The following is a 12,354-nucleotide window of genomic DNA, read 5'->3' as shown; positions in this document are numbered from 1 at the left end:
TGCGCTTTTTTACGTGTTTTGGAGGCTACTGTGGGCGGAAAGAGTGGTGCTGAGGCTCGTGGATTGATTTTTTTGGATGTGGCACGTGCGGCGGTCCACGCGAGGAGAAGCGTGCGAGTGCGAGCGCGGGGCAGGCATCACCGACCTTCAGGATCTAGGCTTGGCATCCTGTTGCAAGCTTCACGACGCGCTCAACAAACGGGCGACTCTCTCTTTTGTGGTCTTCCATCACGCAACGATACGACGAGTTCCATGTCCCAGCTATCTCTATTTTAAAGTCATGTCTTCGCTGCAAGTCCCTGCCGCAGAGAACGGGAAGCCATGAGAAGCGCCGCGCGCGGGAAGCTGAGCTTGGCCAGGATCGAACGCCTCATGCATTCGCGGCACATCTCCACTCGTCCGTGACTCCAATGACCGACTGGAAGCTTGTTCTTCCGCCCTATGCGCATAGTGCTGAATCGCTGAATGGCAATCGAATGTTGAGCATCTACGTAGGTCTTGGGCTTCGCATCGTCCAACCTTCAACCCCAGCTGCCGTGTAGTTGGATAGATACGACCTTTGCGAGCCAGTAATGGCATTATCACGAAGCGCGCAGGTCTGGCGGTTGCCTGTTGTGTTGCTGTTGTTTATATTCGCATTTGCGACCGTTTCGATAGCTGAAAGCATAAAACAATCAGCTTCCCAGGGTACGACATGCAGTTTGCCTCTCCGACTTGAACGCACTGACAGGTCGAGAAACAGGGGAGCCGTTTTATGAGCCCAAGAACCAACATGCTATTCATGATACTCCATCACCATCCCAAGAGACCTCGAACGAAACCCCCAAAGACACGCCCAGCTATTCCCTCGCCGAGACCAACATCCTGCGCGATCTTCACTCTACCCTCTCTACGATGCAAGACCACTACTTCGAGGTATGGCTCGGTAAATACACATCAGCCATAGACTGGACGGGCGCTGTGATGTCCACGTACGTCTCTTCTACCCTCTCCTCGCTTTCCCGCTCGCTCTCCTACACGATGCCCGGAACATTCGACAAGAGTCGGAAACTGGATGTCGAGGCGCAGAGGGTCGAGAACGAGATAAACAAGTACTTTGCGCAGACTTCTGCCTACTACTTTGGCGAAGATCACTTTGCGATAAGGATGCAAGCTTTCGATGACATGCTATGGGTAGTGTTGGGTTGGCTGGAGGCCACAAGATTCGTTGAAAGCCATTCCGTTGGACACTACACGCCTAACAAAGCTGGAGGAAAGGAATGGCATGCGTCCCAGTTCGTACCCGCTTTTTCACATCGCTCGCGCGTGTTCTATGAATTGGCAGAAAAAGGGTGGGATTGGAGACTTTGCGGAGGTGGAATGACGTGGAACCCAAGTTTATTGCCATACAAGAATGCGATTACGAACCAGCTATTCATCTCAGCAAGCATCAGCATGTATCTCCACTTTGCTGGAGACTCGAATTGCTCGCCTTTCATCTTGCAGCATGGCAAGTCGCGGCCGCATGAGGATCAACTATACGACGACTGCGACAGCAAGAATCGAGAACGCTACGATCCTGTGTATCTTGCGAACGCACTGAATGCTTACAACTGGCTCAAACAGAGTAACATGACCAATGCCCAAGGCCTCTATGTGGACGGCTTCCATATTGGCGGATATCGCACAAATCATAGCAAGACGACATGCGATGAGCGAAATGAGATGGTGTATACGTACAACCAGGGTGTTCTCCTCTCTGGTCTCAGAGGCCTGTGGGAGGCCACAGGGGAGACTTCGTACCTTGAAGACGGGCATGAACTTATTCGGAATGTAGTGTGGGCTACCGGTTGGAAGAAAACCAAATCGTACACACCTTCTTCCACGAGATTGACGCAGGAAAACGATAAGAACGCAGCAGATGGTCAAGATGTCATATCTAACGAATGGGCCGGTCTGGGCTACAATGGTATTCTTACAGAACTGTGTGATCCATCTGGTCACTGCAATCAAGACGGGCAAACCTTCAAGGGCATCTTCTTCCACCACCTCACAGCCTTTTGCGAACCCTTGCCCACTCGCCCAACCAGGCTAGGGAAAACACACGCAGCGAGTCGCGAAGTAGCCATGCTACATGACAACAGCTGTAGAGGGCATACCGCCTGGGTCGTACACAACGCGCAAGCCGCCCTCAAAACGCGAGACTCGGAAGGCAAATTCGGATGCTGGTGGGGTGCTCCTGAATTCACGCCCCCCAGCCAATCGGCGTCCCGTCTCATCCCTGTGTTGCCAGAGAACGCAACCGATTATCGCAATGTTCACGTGCATTCTTATGATGATTTGTACACGGAGATCAGTCTTGATGAGAGAATTGGTTGGTTTCAATACGACAGTGATAAGACAGCGACACGAAATGGCGGCGATCTCAATGATCGGGGAAGGGGGAGAACGGTTGAGACTCAAGGCAGTGGACTTGCTGTTGTAAGAGCTATGTGGGAGTTTTTGAAGAGAACGGATGGTAACATGTAAGATTTGATGGCGTCACTTTCCTGCGGGTTCAGGAATAATATCGCTCCCAAATCACAACGAAGACCAATGAATGAAGGTAGTGCTTAAACAACAAACTCTCTATTTTTCACTCCAATTATCACAGCACGTCATCTACTTCATCAACAATTTGCACCTTTACACTACCATTACCATAGTCTCCACATATATGCAGTGCGTCAACCGCCTTCTCCAACGGAAATGTGTGGGTAACCATTGGTTTAAGATCTACGATACCACCAGCAAGACACTGTAGACCCGCTGGCCAAGTATCACAATAACGTTGACTAAACTTGAGTTTGATCTAGACCACGAGTCAGTAAACAGTCCAAAGAAAAAGTAAGAGCCCATATTTCTGAACCAATAAGATGCATAAAGGGCAAATTATTCATCAATTCAGCTCCAACACCTATCACAACAACCGTTCCACCCAACCTCGCCGCATACACAGCAGTAGCAACACTACTCTTCGCCCCCGTACACTCCAGCACCGTCTGCGGCGCCCCATATTCGCCCACACCCCCACCCCCACCTTCAAACAACACCCGGATTTTCTCCGCATTCCCCTTCGCATCCAGCCCCCTATCCACCAAATACGTTTTTACCGCCGGCACAAACTTCTGCGCAAAAACCAAGCGCCCCGGTTCCAAATCCGTAATCACAAGCGGATGAGCACCGCTTGCCCTCGCCGCAGCCAAGGCCATAAGACCAATAGGTCCAGCGCCGCAGATGAGCGCCCCACGACCTAGCGAGAAATCCGCGGATTTAACAGCCTGCAGGACGACAGACAGCGGTTCAAGCAGGGCGCCTTCGACGTAGGAAACATTGGGAGGCAGCTTATGACAGTATCGAGCTGGGTGGGTTTTGTACCGTTGGATAGTACCGTTTGTAGGGTATACGCCGAGGAAAGCGACGTTTTTGCAGAGGTTGTACCGCCCGCTTGTGCAGAGGAAACACATAGTGCATGGGATTCCGGGTTCTATTGCTACACGATCGCCTGGAAGGTGGTGGTGGTGTTAGAATCTGTGTGGTGAACTGGATTGTGGGGACAGTAGTTACCGGGTTGGAGTGTTGTAACGCCCTCGCCGCATTGGAGCACGATGCCTGCGGCTTCGTGGCCGAGTATATAGTCTTCTTATATGATTCTATCGCCTATTCTACCAGATTTCCAGAAATGGATGTCGGATCTGATTTGTGTTGGGATTAGGAAGTGTGGGTTGTGTGGGGTATATGTTGTCTGGGCTGGCTTACCTGCACACGCCGGTCGCTTTGATATGAAGGAGGACTTCTCCATGGTTTGGTGCATGTACAGGCGCTTCTTGTAGCTTCAATTGATGGTCTGCGGTTACTTGTAATGAGGGATTTGGTAGCGATGTTTTGATAGTCGCGGGCGTGGACGCGGTGGTTTCCTGTGTGGAATGCGTTAGAGGCAGACTCATCAGACGCGGACGGATACACTACTGATTTTTGCGCCATGGTCTAGTTCTTCTACAACAATTTTCTTTCGCGAAAAATTGATCGTGGGAAGCAAAAGGAAGAGTTGGAACGATGGTTGTGGTATATATACGATGTGTACGTACTCTCTGCTCCATCTTACTATACTATACCTGGGTACTTCTAACAACGGAATACAGTTCCATCCGGTACCGAGAGCCATGGCCAGGGTGCGGGGAAACTTGTTAGGACCGGGATTGGACATTGTTAACAAAGTTACCGGAGCACCCGGGTGACAGAAGATACCCAGGTACCTATGTACCCTTGACTGGTAAATCCCACCATTGCATGCAGGCGTGTCTAGCGCTTATAGTAGTAGCCTTTGTAACACCAGCGCGTTTAGTATTTTATTTACCTAGATGGGAGCCTGTAATTACCACTTTCGTCAGTAAACATGGCTTCACCAATAGGAAACTAGACCGGCTATAGTCGCGATGCATCGGGTTGCCGTTTTGGGAACTTCCGGTGGGTGGATAGATGGATGTATCTCGAACAACTATCGTTGTCTGCCCCAGCCAGCATTTAAACCCACTTGGATACAGCCTTTTCTTATTCTTGACTTTGGAGCGACTGGAACTTGCATTTTGGCCCGTCTTTGCACTTTCTTAGTGGTTCGATGTCGCCGATTCGAAATATTACGCCTCACGAGAAAGCACACATGATGCATACGTCACAGGACGCACCAGAGCTCAATGGATCCACCGAGTATGGAAAAAATCTGGTGAAAGGTCTGAAGAAAGAGGAGCAGGTGGAACAGGCTTCGGTTCAGAAACTTTCCAAGGAGCACGATCTGGTCTTGAAGACATTTAGACTGTTGATTGCGGATTTGTGTCAGCAATTCAATGGCGGGCATCCTGGGTAGATTGCACTGATGAATGAGACTGGGAGTAGATGCTAACGCAATGTAGAGGAGCCATTGGTATGGCAGCCATTGGTGTGGCGTTATGGAAGTATGTTATGCGATATGCACCGCACACACCCACCTACTTCAACCGCGATCGATTCGTCTTATCAAATGGTGAGTTTGAGAGCTGGCATTTGTTTTGCAACAGACGAGGTGACTAAATGCAATAGGCCATACATGTCTTTTCCAGTACACGTTCCTCCACCTCACAGGCTACAAAGCCATGACTTTCGACCAACTAAAGTCCTATCATTCCGATAAGGTCGACACCCTATGTCCAGGTCATCCTGAGATGGAACATGAAGGCATCGAGGTGACTACCGGACCACTGGGACAAGGTGTAGCCAATGCCGTCGGTCTGGCGATGGCAACCAAGAACCTCCAAGCCACCTACAACAAGCCAGGTTTCGACGTCGTCTCCAACCACACATGGTGTATGGTTGGAGATGCTTGCCTACAAGAGGGTGTAGCCTTGGAAGCGATTTCTTTCGCCGGTCACTTGAAACTGAACAATCTTACCATCATCTACGACAACAATCAGGTTACTTGCGATGGCTCTGTCGACTTGACAAACACCGAGGATGTCAACGCTAAGATGAAGGCTTGTGGGTGGAATGTCATCGATATCGAGGACGGCTGCTTTGATGTCGAAGGTCTTGTTGAAGCCCTGAACAAGGCGCGTTCAGCGAGTGACAAGCCCACTTTCATCAACGTCAAAACGGTCATCGGCCTCGGTAGCGCCGTCGCAGGAGATGCAGTCGCCCACGGACAAGCTTTTGGTGCGACCGATGTTGCCAACATGAAGAAGGCGTATGGGTTTGATCCTGAAGAGCACTTTGTGGTGAGCAAAGAAGTCCGCAAGTTCTTTGTTGATTTACCCGAAAGAGGCCAAAAACTTGTGGAAGAATGGGAGAAGATGATTCAGATATATGAAACCAAGTATCCCGAGGACGGCGCTGACTTCAGGCGGAGAATACAAGGCCAGTTGCCGGAGAACTGGAAAGACTTAGTGCCAAGCTCTTTCCTGGACACACCCACGGCGACGAGGAAGTCATCAGGCCTCGTCATCAATCCAATCGCAGAGAAAATCAACAATTTCATGGTCGGTACCGCTGATCTTACTCCATCGGTCCACATGAGTTGGAACGGTAAAATCGATTTCCAACACCCAGATCTCAAAACGACTTGTGGGATAAACGGAAACTACACCGGCAGGTACATTCACTTCGGAGTGAGGGAGCATAGCATGGCGGCTATAAGCAACGGCCTAGCTGCTTTTGCCCCCAACACCTTCATACCGATCACCTCAAGCTTCATGATGTTCTACTTTTACTCCGCACCCGCAGTCCGCATGGGCGCACTACAGCAACTCCAAGTCATCCACGCAGCAACACACGACAGGTAAGACTGTCCCCATCCCTTCCGAAAGCCCCCTTCTAATTCCGAACCCAGCATCGGAATGGGCGAAGACGGCCCCACACATCAACCCATTGAACTCGCAAACCTCTACCGTGCCATGCCCAACCTCCTCTACATCCGCCCGGCCGATAGCGAAGAAACAGCCGGCGCCTGGATAACAGCCATCTCCGCAAAAAATACACCCAGCATAATCTCCACCTCGCGCCATGCACTACCCCAGCTACCCCAAACCTCGCGCGACAAGGTCGCAAAAGGCGCCTACGTGCTCCTAGAAGCTGAAAACGCAGACATCACATTAATCGGCGTTGGGGCAGAACTGCACCACGCTGTTGATGTAGTGAAGGAGCTAAAAGCAAGGAACATTACTGCTCGCGTCGTTAGTTTCCCTTGCCAGCGTCTTTTCGAGGGGCAGGAGATAAAATATAAGCGCGAGACACTAAGAAGGCATGAGGGTATTCCTGCTGTGGTCATTGAACCGTTTGCGCCGAATGGATGGGAGAGGTATGCCGATGCGGCTTGTTGTATTAAGCGGTTTGGACATAGTTTGCCGGGGAAAGCTGCTTATAAGTATTTCGGGTTCGATGTGCCGGCTTTGACGGCGAAGGTGGAGGGGTACTTGAATCAAGTGAGGGAAGATCCTCTGTTGAAGGGGGAGTTTGTGGATTTGTGAGTGTTGTGGTATTAAGTGTCTCATGGGGGGTTGAGAGTGGAGAGCGATGCGTCAGATTTGCTAGTAACTACTATGCGATTGACTGATATTTCAATGATCTATTTCTGATTGAGATGTGATGAATGATACCATGACAGCAACAGGCGAGATGCGAGGTCTGAATGTGAGGACGGGAGTGCCCCACTGCAAAGATATCGGCAAGCCCCGCACCGACAGCCACCGGTGGGCTCCGAAGGAACAACAACAGTTGTATAACCAGATAAAGGACCCAAAGGCTAGAATTGAGACTTGATTCTAACATTCCACTGTTTTGAGCTTGAGGAAACCCCCCTGAAGTCTCTCTCCCTCGCCCCTAACCAAATCTCCCATCAACCCCCATAACGAAATGTCCACTCCACCACATCCCGAACAACTCGTCATAAAGCTCCTCTCCACAATCGAATCTCACATCATTCCCCTCACAAAACAAGGCGTCTCAACCGGCTCCAAGCTCTTCGGTGCCGCCATCCTCTCCCGCACCGACCTAACCCCCTACACCCTCGCCACAAACAACGAGCGCCTCTCCCCCCTCCTCCACGGCGAAATAAACTGCATCCAGAAATTCTTTACCGTCGACTATCCCAACCCTTCTACACGGCCGCATCCCGCAAAAGACTGCATCTTCCTCGCCACCCATGAGCCCTGTTCGCTGTGTCTGAGCGGCATCACATGGGCTGGTTTCAACGAGTTCTACTACCTGTTTACCTACGAGGATAGCCGCGATCTGTTTGGTATCCCGTATGATATTGATATCCTGCAAGAGGTGTTTAGGGTCAAGGGTGAGGGCGAGAGCGAAAATGGTGTGCAGAAAAGACAGTTGTATAACAGGAAGAATAAGTTTTTCACGGCGAAGAGCTTCAAGGATCTTGTGGGTAAAATTGGGGATGAGGGGGTGAGGACGGGGTTGGAAGGGGAGATTAAGAGGGTTAAGGCGTTGTATAATGGGCTGAGTGAGACGTATCAGGAGGGGAAGAAGGCGGGGGCGGAGAGCTCGAGTGTGTGGAAGTAGTATGAACCGGGGCTATGTTTCTTCATGGCGGAGACTCGTCGTTGGCAGTTGGCAGTTGGCAGTTGGTGTTGATATTGATGTTTGCCGAAGTCAGAGCCAAGGGACGGCTTTCACTTCCGCGTCTTCTCAGGTGTCGCTTTCCTGCCCCACTTTTATCGATAACAAATTTCCTCTAGCCGCAGCCCCTCCAAAATCGACCTTTCGCAGGCGTCGTGGGTTGTGGCAGAATTCGACAACAACAAATATTCATATCATTTTCTTTTGGAAGGAGACTTGCTGCCTTTGGCTCAATAGACCGGTTTTGGTTGCATGAGCGGTATATTGATGTGGCTGATTTTGTCGTCTGGTTTTCATACACGTCACTGCAATAGAGCGACCACAGAAAAAAAGACAAAGTCAAGCGACACAACGAAAATAGGGGATCAACAACAATTGCGTCAAGAGAACCCCTCTAAGACGCAGGCTTTTTCAAGATGGCGAACACTCAACGGGAAGACAACACTATATATCTTACGGAAAAAGAGGCGGAGCGCATTAAGAACACAGTAGAAGAGCGAATAAAGAAGTGCACAGAACAACATGGGAATCCAAAAGTACCGAGAGACAAGGTAGCGGCTCATCAACAAGCCACTGGCGCTGCTCTCATGGCCGATATGGGCGGCGCACCAGATCCGGATTTGTTACAAACCCAAGGCAAGACCGCAAGTACCATTCCGGCGATTGGAGTAGGACGGCCATACGCGCCATGTAAAGTGCCAGTATCCGAGTTGGAACCCATAAAGATGGCTGATCTTCGCATGGAGACTCATCATCGAGGCCGAAAGCTAACAGTCAAGCGAGAGAGTCCGGTAGTCACGCTTGTAGCAAGATCGTGGACCATGGTTCAAGAAGAAGACGGCAGCGACTCTGAGCGTCTGGAAATTTCACTTCACAAATCTCGGTACGGGGAAGATATACTGGAATCGACGAAGCTCTTCATCATCAAAGAACCATACTTTACCCTCACTGACCAGGGGGAGCCTACACTCCGCATCGACCATCCCTCCGACTTGGTGATTTGCAATCAGGATATCCTGAACCTCAAGACATTCGAGGATACAGCAGCGGCTGAAAAGGCGGCAACTAGGTTCAAAAAGGAGGGCAATGACGCCCTCAAGAAGCAGGATCTGCCAGTGGCACTTGACAAGTACTCTGCGGGTCTGGCAATCGCAACGCAGAGTATCGTATCAGACTCGAATCCAGATCTGGCCCGGGACATCTACCGCAACCGCGCTTATGTGAATCTTCTGCTGGGCCGCTTAGACGAAGTCCAAACAGACGCGCGAGCCTCCTTGACAGGCAGAGAAGACACCAAATCCAACGAACTAGACAGCAAAGCCTTCTACCGCGCCGGCATGGCCGCTTACAACCAAAGCCGGTGGCACGTAGCCAAAGACCACTTCCTCCAACAACAATCCCTCACCCCCGACGACAAAGACGCCAAGTCCCAACTCAAAAAGATCGAAGCCCGCCTCCGCGAAGAACAAACCGGATCCTACGACCTCTTCAAAATCCGCACTTCCCTCTCCAAAGCCCGCTCCCGCATCGACGCCGGAAACTTTATTCTCAAGACCGAAATCAAACAAAGCCCTGGCAAAGGTCGCGGCCTCTACGCAACCTGCGACATACCCGCCGGGGACATCGTCATATGCGAAAAAGCCTTTTGCGTAGTCTGGGGCCACGAACCAGACACCCTAACCGCCATGACCTACGACGTACGGGACTCTCGAATCCGCGTTGCGCCCCTCGGCCTCGCCAAAGCGCTCGTTCAAAAATGTCTAAACCAACCCAGTCTAACAGACGGCTTCATGGACCTCTTCGGCGACTACGTAGGCGACGTCGCAAACGTGTTTGTCAACGCCGACGGACCCGTCGTAGACGTCTTCCGCGTCCACGACATCATGTCACGCAACGGCTTCGGGCCGGGTAGCCAATTCGGCGAGGAAAGCGCACGAAATGCCAGCACAGGACTCTGGATCCATGCTGCCTACATCAACCACTCTTGTCTGGCGAACACAGCAAAAGAATTCGCGGGCGATCTGCTCATCATCCGCGCCACACGTGATATCAAGGCCGGCGAGGAAATCTTCCATCCGTACGATGCGTCGCTAGACTACGAGACGAGGCAGGGGTTTTTGGACCGCACGTGGGGGTTTCGCTGCTTTTGTAGGCTGTGCGAGACGGAGGATAAGGACGGCAAGGAGGTTCGGGATAGGCGCATGGAGTTGCTGGGGGAGGCGGACGCGTTTATTGATAAGACGCCTTGGGCAGGGGCTAAGAGGGTGGCGCTCAGGAAGGCGCAGAACTTGCTCAAGGGGCTCGACGCTACGTATGATGAAGCGAGGTGGGAGGGCCTGCCGAGGAGACACACAGAGGGGATTAGGGCGTGGTTGGCTAGAGCGAGTCCACGGTGAATGTGATGGTGGGGGAGGGGGAGGAAAATGAAGTTTTGTACATGGTATTGGTTTGGTTTGTTTACATTATTTTGCTTTGGTTCATCATATGTTTTGTTGTACAGGTTGTCAAACCCTGGCTCTTTCATCGCGTCTATCCCTCATAGTGTGTATGTCGTGACCACGACTTTTTTCGTGAGTGTGCAGGAGCTGACATGTGTCGGAACGCACGGTCAAAAGAGGGGTGAGGGGTACTCAGATATGTACTGTTTCTGCTGATCGTGCGTAACCGTCCGATACACCCCTCAGCCGCGGGCCCAGTACCCGAAGCGTTCGTTGACCTGGGTGACATGAAATACTTGACAGTGTGGGTAGGCATGGATGGCGGCTACAGTGGCTTGTATACACCAGCATGTAAAGTATTTTGTGCCACCCGGGTGCGCTTGTGACTGAATCGGTCGTCACGCCACTGTAGATCGCGCCGAATTGCTGAAAACAAAGTACCAACTTATTGGTGCGTGACCACAAAGTCCTTGGACACCTGTATAGCATCGAAGGGCAAGGGTTCCGCAGTAAGTTTTCTTTCCGAGCTCGCATCATCACCCGTGACGGTCACGTTGGTCATATCTTTGTCCGCCTGAATCGTGTTAGTTTGACTTTTGCTTTTTTTGTATTATAGGACGACTCACCAGCTCCATCCACTGCGTGTACTGCCCTGGTCTTTGCTGGTTTGGGCCAGTGCCCGACCTCTTGAGACCACTTTCGCTGTTGTTCGAGGACGATTCCTTGTACCTCCTGCGCCATGCGAGGTAAAAGGGGCGTAGCATGGGGATGTTGACACACAAGCCTGCCAACATCAATTCGATGGTGCACAGCATGAACGTGGTGCCTGATGTTCCCGTGAGGTTCCCGATAAGATCTACGACGCATTAGTCTCTACCTGGGGCAAATCAAAAGTGGGTGACTTACCGATGGTGTAGACCAGAATGATGCGCGCGATACCAATGATTACACATGCCAGACCCAAACCGAAACAAGCCAACACGGCGAACTTTTCCGTCTTCCTCATCTGGAGTTGCCAAACCGAGTGGATCGGAAGCACTACGATCATGAGATCAGTCACCATGTTTGACAGGATCAGGAACTTGAGCAACAGCATCTGGTCCATGCAGTGTCCGACACGCTGAATGGTCCACTGTTGGGAGATGGGATCGCAGAGGAAGATGAAGACGAAGTTGAAGATCAGGGCCCACGCGACTACTATGCCGCCAACAATGTAGACCGGGATGCGTAGCTGGAGGACGAAGACGCGGTGGTAAAGTGCCAATTAGGAAAGCTTGAGTGCGGCTAGACTCCAAATGTAGATGAGAGTAAAGGCAAACGTGATCTGCATAATGTACGGCAGATTGTGAACGACTGTATGTTAGAGTCAGACGGTACAATCTTGTAATATGAAGTTTGTATACTTATACTCACGCAGGGGGTATTCTTCGTTTGTGTCATAGAAGTCGTAACCAACGCCGCTGGTATAGACTACCATTGTTAGTATTATGCTCGCTATTTCACTTGAACTGACATCTTACCCGCTGAACACAGGCCAATCGTTGTCGTTGTGAGCACCTGAGGTATGTAAGTTGAAGTGACATTTGACTCTGGACTGGCTCAACGTACGAATGCGACACCTGCGAACATATCATCCAGTGACAAACCGGGTCCTCGTATGCGCCCATGGAATCGAAGACCTATCGTTCCTGCAAACACGACCCATAAACATGATATCGCTATGAGCGAGTCACGCGAACTCCTCGTTATGGGCAAACTGGCCGTGTCCAACATATTTTCTCGTGCTGGCAGTGCACAA

General features: G+C 51.1%; 8 protein-coding genes across 8 annotated transcripts; 5 read left to right on the top strand and 3 right to left on the bottom strand.

The window, feature by feature from the left end:
- Window positions 1–572: 572 nt before the first annotated feature.
- PtrM4_082050 (glycoside hydrolase family 76 protein) lies at window positions 573–2,508 on the top strand (the record flags this gene model as incomplete). The annotated part of the gene is made up of 2 exons (XM_066106508.1): window positions 573–687; window positions 743–2,508. The coding sequence occupies 2 exons, from the start codon at window positions 573–575 to the stop codon at window positions 2,506–2,508; spliced, it is 1,881 nt and encodes a 626-aa protein (XP_065963446.1).
- A 118-nt stretch (window positions 2,509–2,626) lies between these two features.
- PtrM4_082040 (uncharacterized protein) lies at window positions 2,627–3,485 on the bottom strand (the record flags this gene model as incomplete). The annotated part of the gene is made up of 2 exons (XM_066106507.1): window positions 2,627–2,830; window positions 2,934–3,485. The coding sequence occupies 2 exons, from the start codon at window positions 3,483–3,485 to the stop codon at window positions 2,627–2,629; spliced, it is 756 nt and encodes a 251-aa protein (XP_065963445.1).
- A 1,193-nt stretch (window positions 3,486–4,678) lies between these two features.
- Window positions 4,679–6,329, top strand: PtrM4_082030 (uncharacterized protein; the record flags this gene model as incomplete). Its single annotated transcript, XM_066106506.1, has 3 exons — window positions 4,679–4,878; window positions 4,929–5,038; window positions 5,095–6,329. 3 exons carry the CDS (start codon window positions 4,679–4,681, stop codon window positions 6,327–6,329), a joined length of 1,545 nt encoding a protein of 514 aa, XP_065963444.1.
- Window positions 6,330–6,383: 54 nt separating this feature from the next.
- PtrM4_082020 (uncharacterized protein) lies at window positions 6,384–7,013 on the top strand (the record flags this gene model as incomplete). The annotated part of the gene is made up of 1 exon (XM_066106505.1): window positions 6,384–7,013. The coding sequence occupies one exon, from the start codon at window positions 6,384–6,386 to the stop codon at window positions 7,011–7,013; it is 630 nt and encodes a 209-aa protein (XP_065963443.1).
- Window positions 7,014–7,398: 385 nt separating this feature from the next.
- Window positions 7,399–8,061, top strand: PtrM4_082010 (cytidine-deoxycytidylate deaminase family protein; the record flags this gene model as incomplete). Its single annotated transcript, XM_001941053.2, has 1 exon — window positions 7,399–8,061. The coding sequence occupies one exon, from the start codon at window positions 7,399–7,401 to the stop codon at window positions 8,059–8,061; it is 663 nt and encodes a 220-aa protein (XP_001941088.2).
- Window positions 8,062–8,534: 473 nt separating this feature from the next.
- Window positions 8,535–10,514, top strand: PtrM4_082000 (protein containing SET domain protein; the record flags this gene model as incomplete). The annotated part of the gene is made up of 1 exon (XM_001941052.1): window positions 8,535–10,514. One exon carries the CDS (start codon window positions 8,535–8,537, stop codon window positions 10,512–10,514), a length of 1,980 nt encoding a protein of 659 aa, XP_001941087.1.
- A 487-nt stretch (window positions 10,515–11,001) lies between these two features.
- Window positions 11,002–11,619, bottom strand: PtrM4_081990 (uncharacterized protein; the record flags this gene model as incomplete). Its single annotated transcript, XM_066106504.1, has 3 exons — window positions 11,002–11,130; window positions 11,183–11,412; window positions 11,463–11,619. The coding sequence occupies 3 exons, from the start codon at window positions 11,617–11,619 to the stop codon at window positions 11,002–11,004; spliced, it is 516 nt and encodes a 171-aa protein (XP_065963442.1).
- Window positions 11,620–11,820: 201 nt separating this feature from the next.
- Window positions 11,821–12,185, bottom strand: PtrM4_081980 (uncharacterized protein; the record flags this gene model as incomplete). The annotated part of the gene is made up of 4 exons (XM_066106503.1): window positions 11,821–11,909; window positions 11,970–12,026; window positions 12,077–12,113; window positions 12,165–12,185. The coding sequence occupies 4 exons, from the start codon at window positions 12,183–12,185 to the stop codon at window positions 11,821–11,823; spliced, it is 204 nt and encodes a 67-aa protein (XP_065963441.1).
- Between the last annotated feature and the right edge of the window lie 169 nt (window positions 12,186–12,354).

This window comes from Pyrenophora tritici-repentis, chromosome 3, assembly GCF_003171515.1.
Source record: "Pyrenophora tritici-repentis strain M4 chromosome 3, whole genome shotgun sequence".
Taxonomy (NCBI): Eukaryota; Fungi; Ascomycota; class Dothideomycetes; order Pleosporales; family Pleosporaceae; genus Pyrenophora; species Pyrenophora tritici-repentis.
The sequence above is the reverse complement of the archived record's forward strand: the minus strand, read 5'-3'. Positions and strand labels throughout refer to the sequence as shown.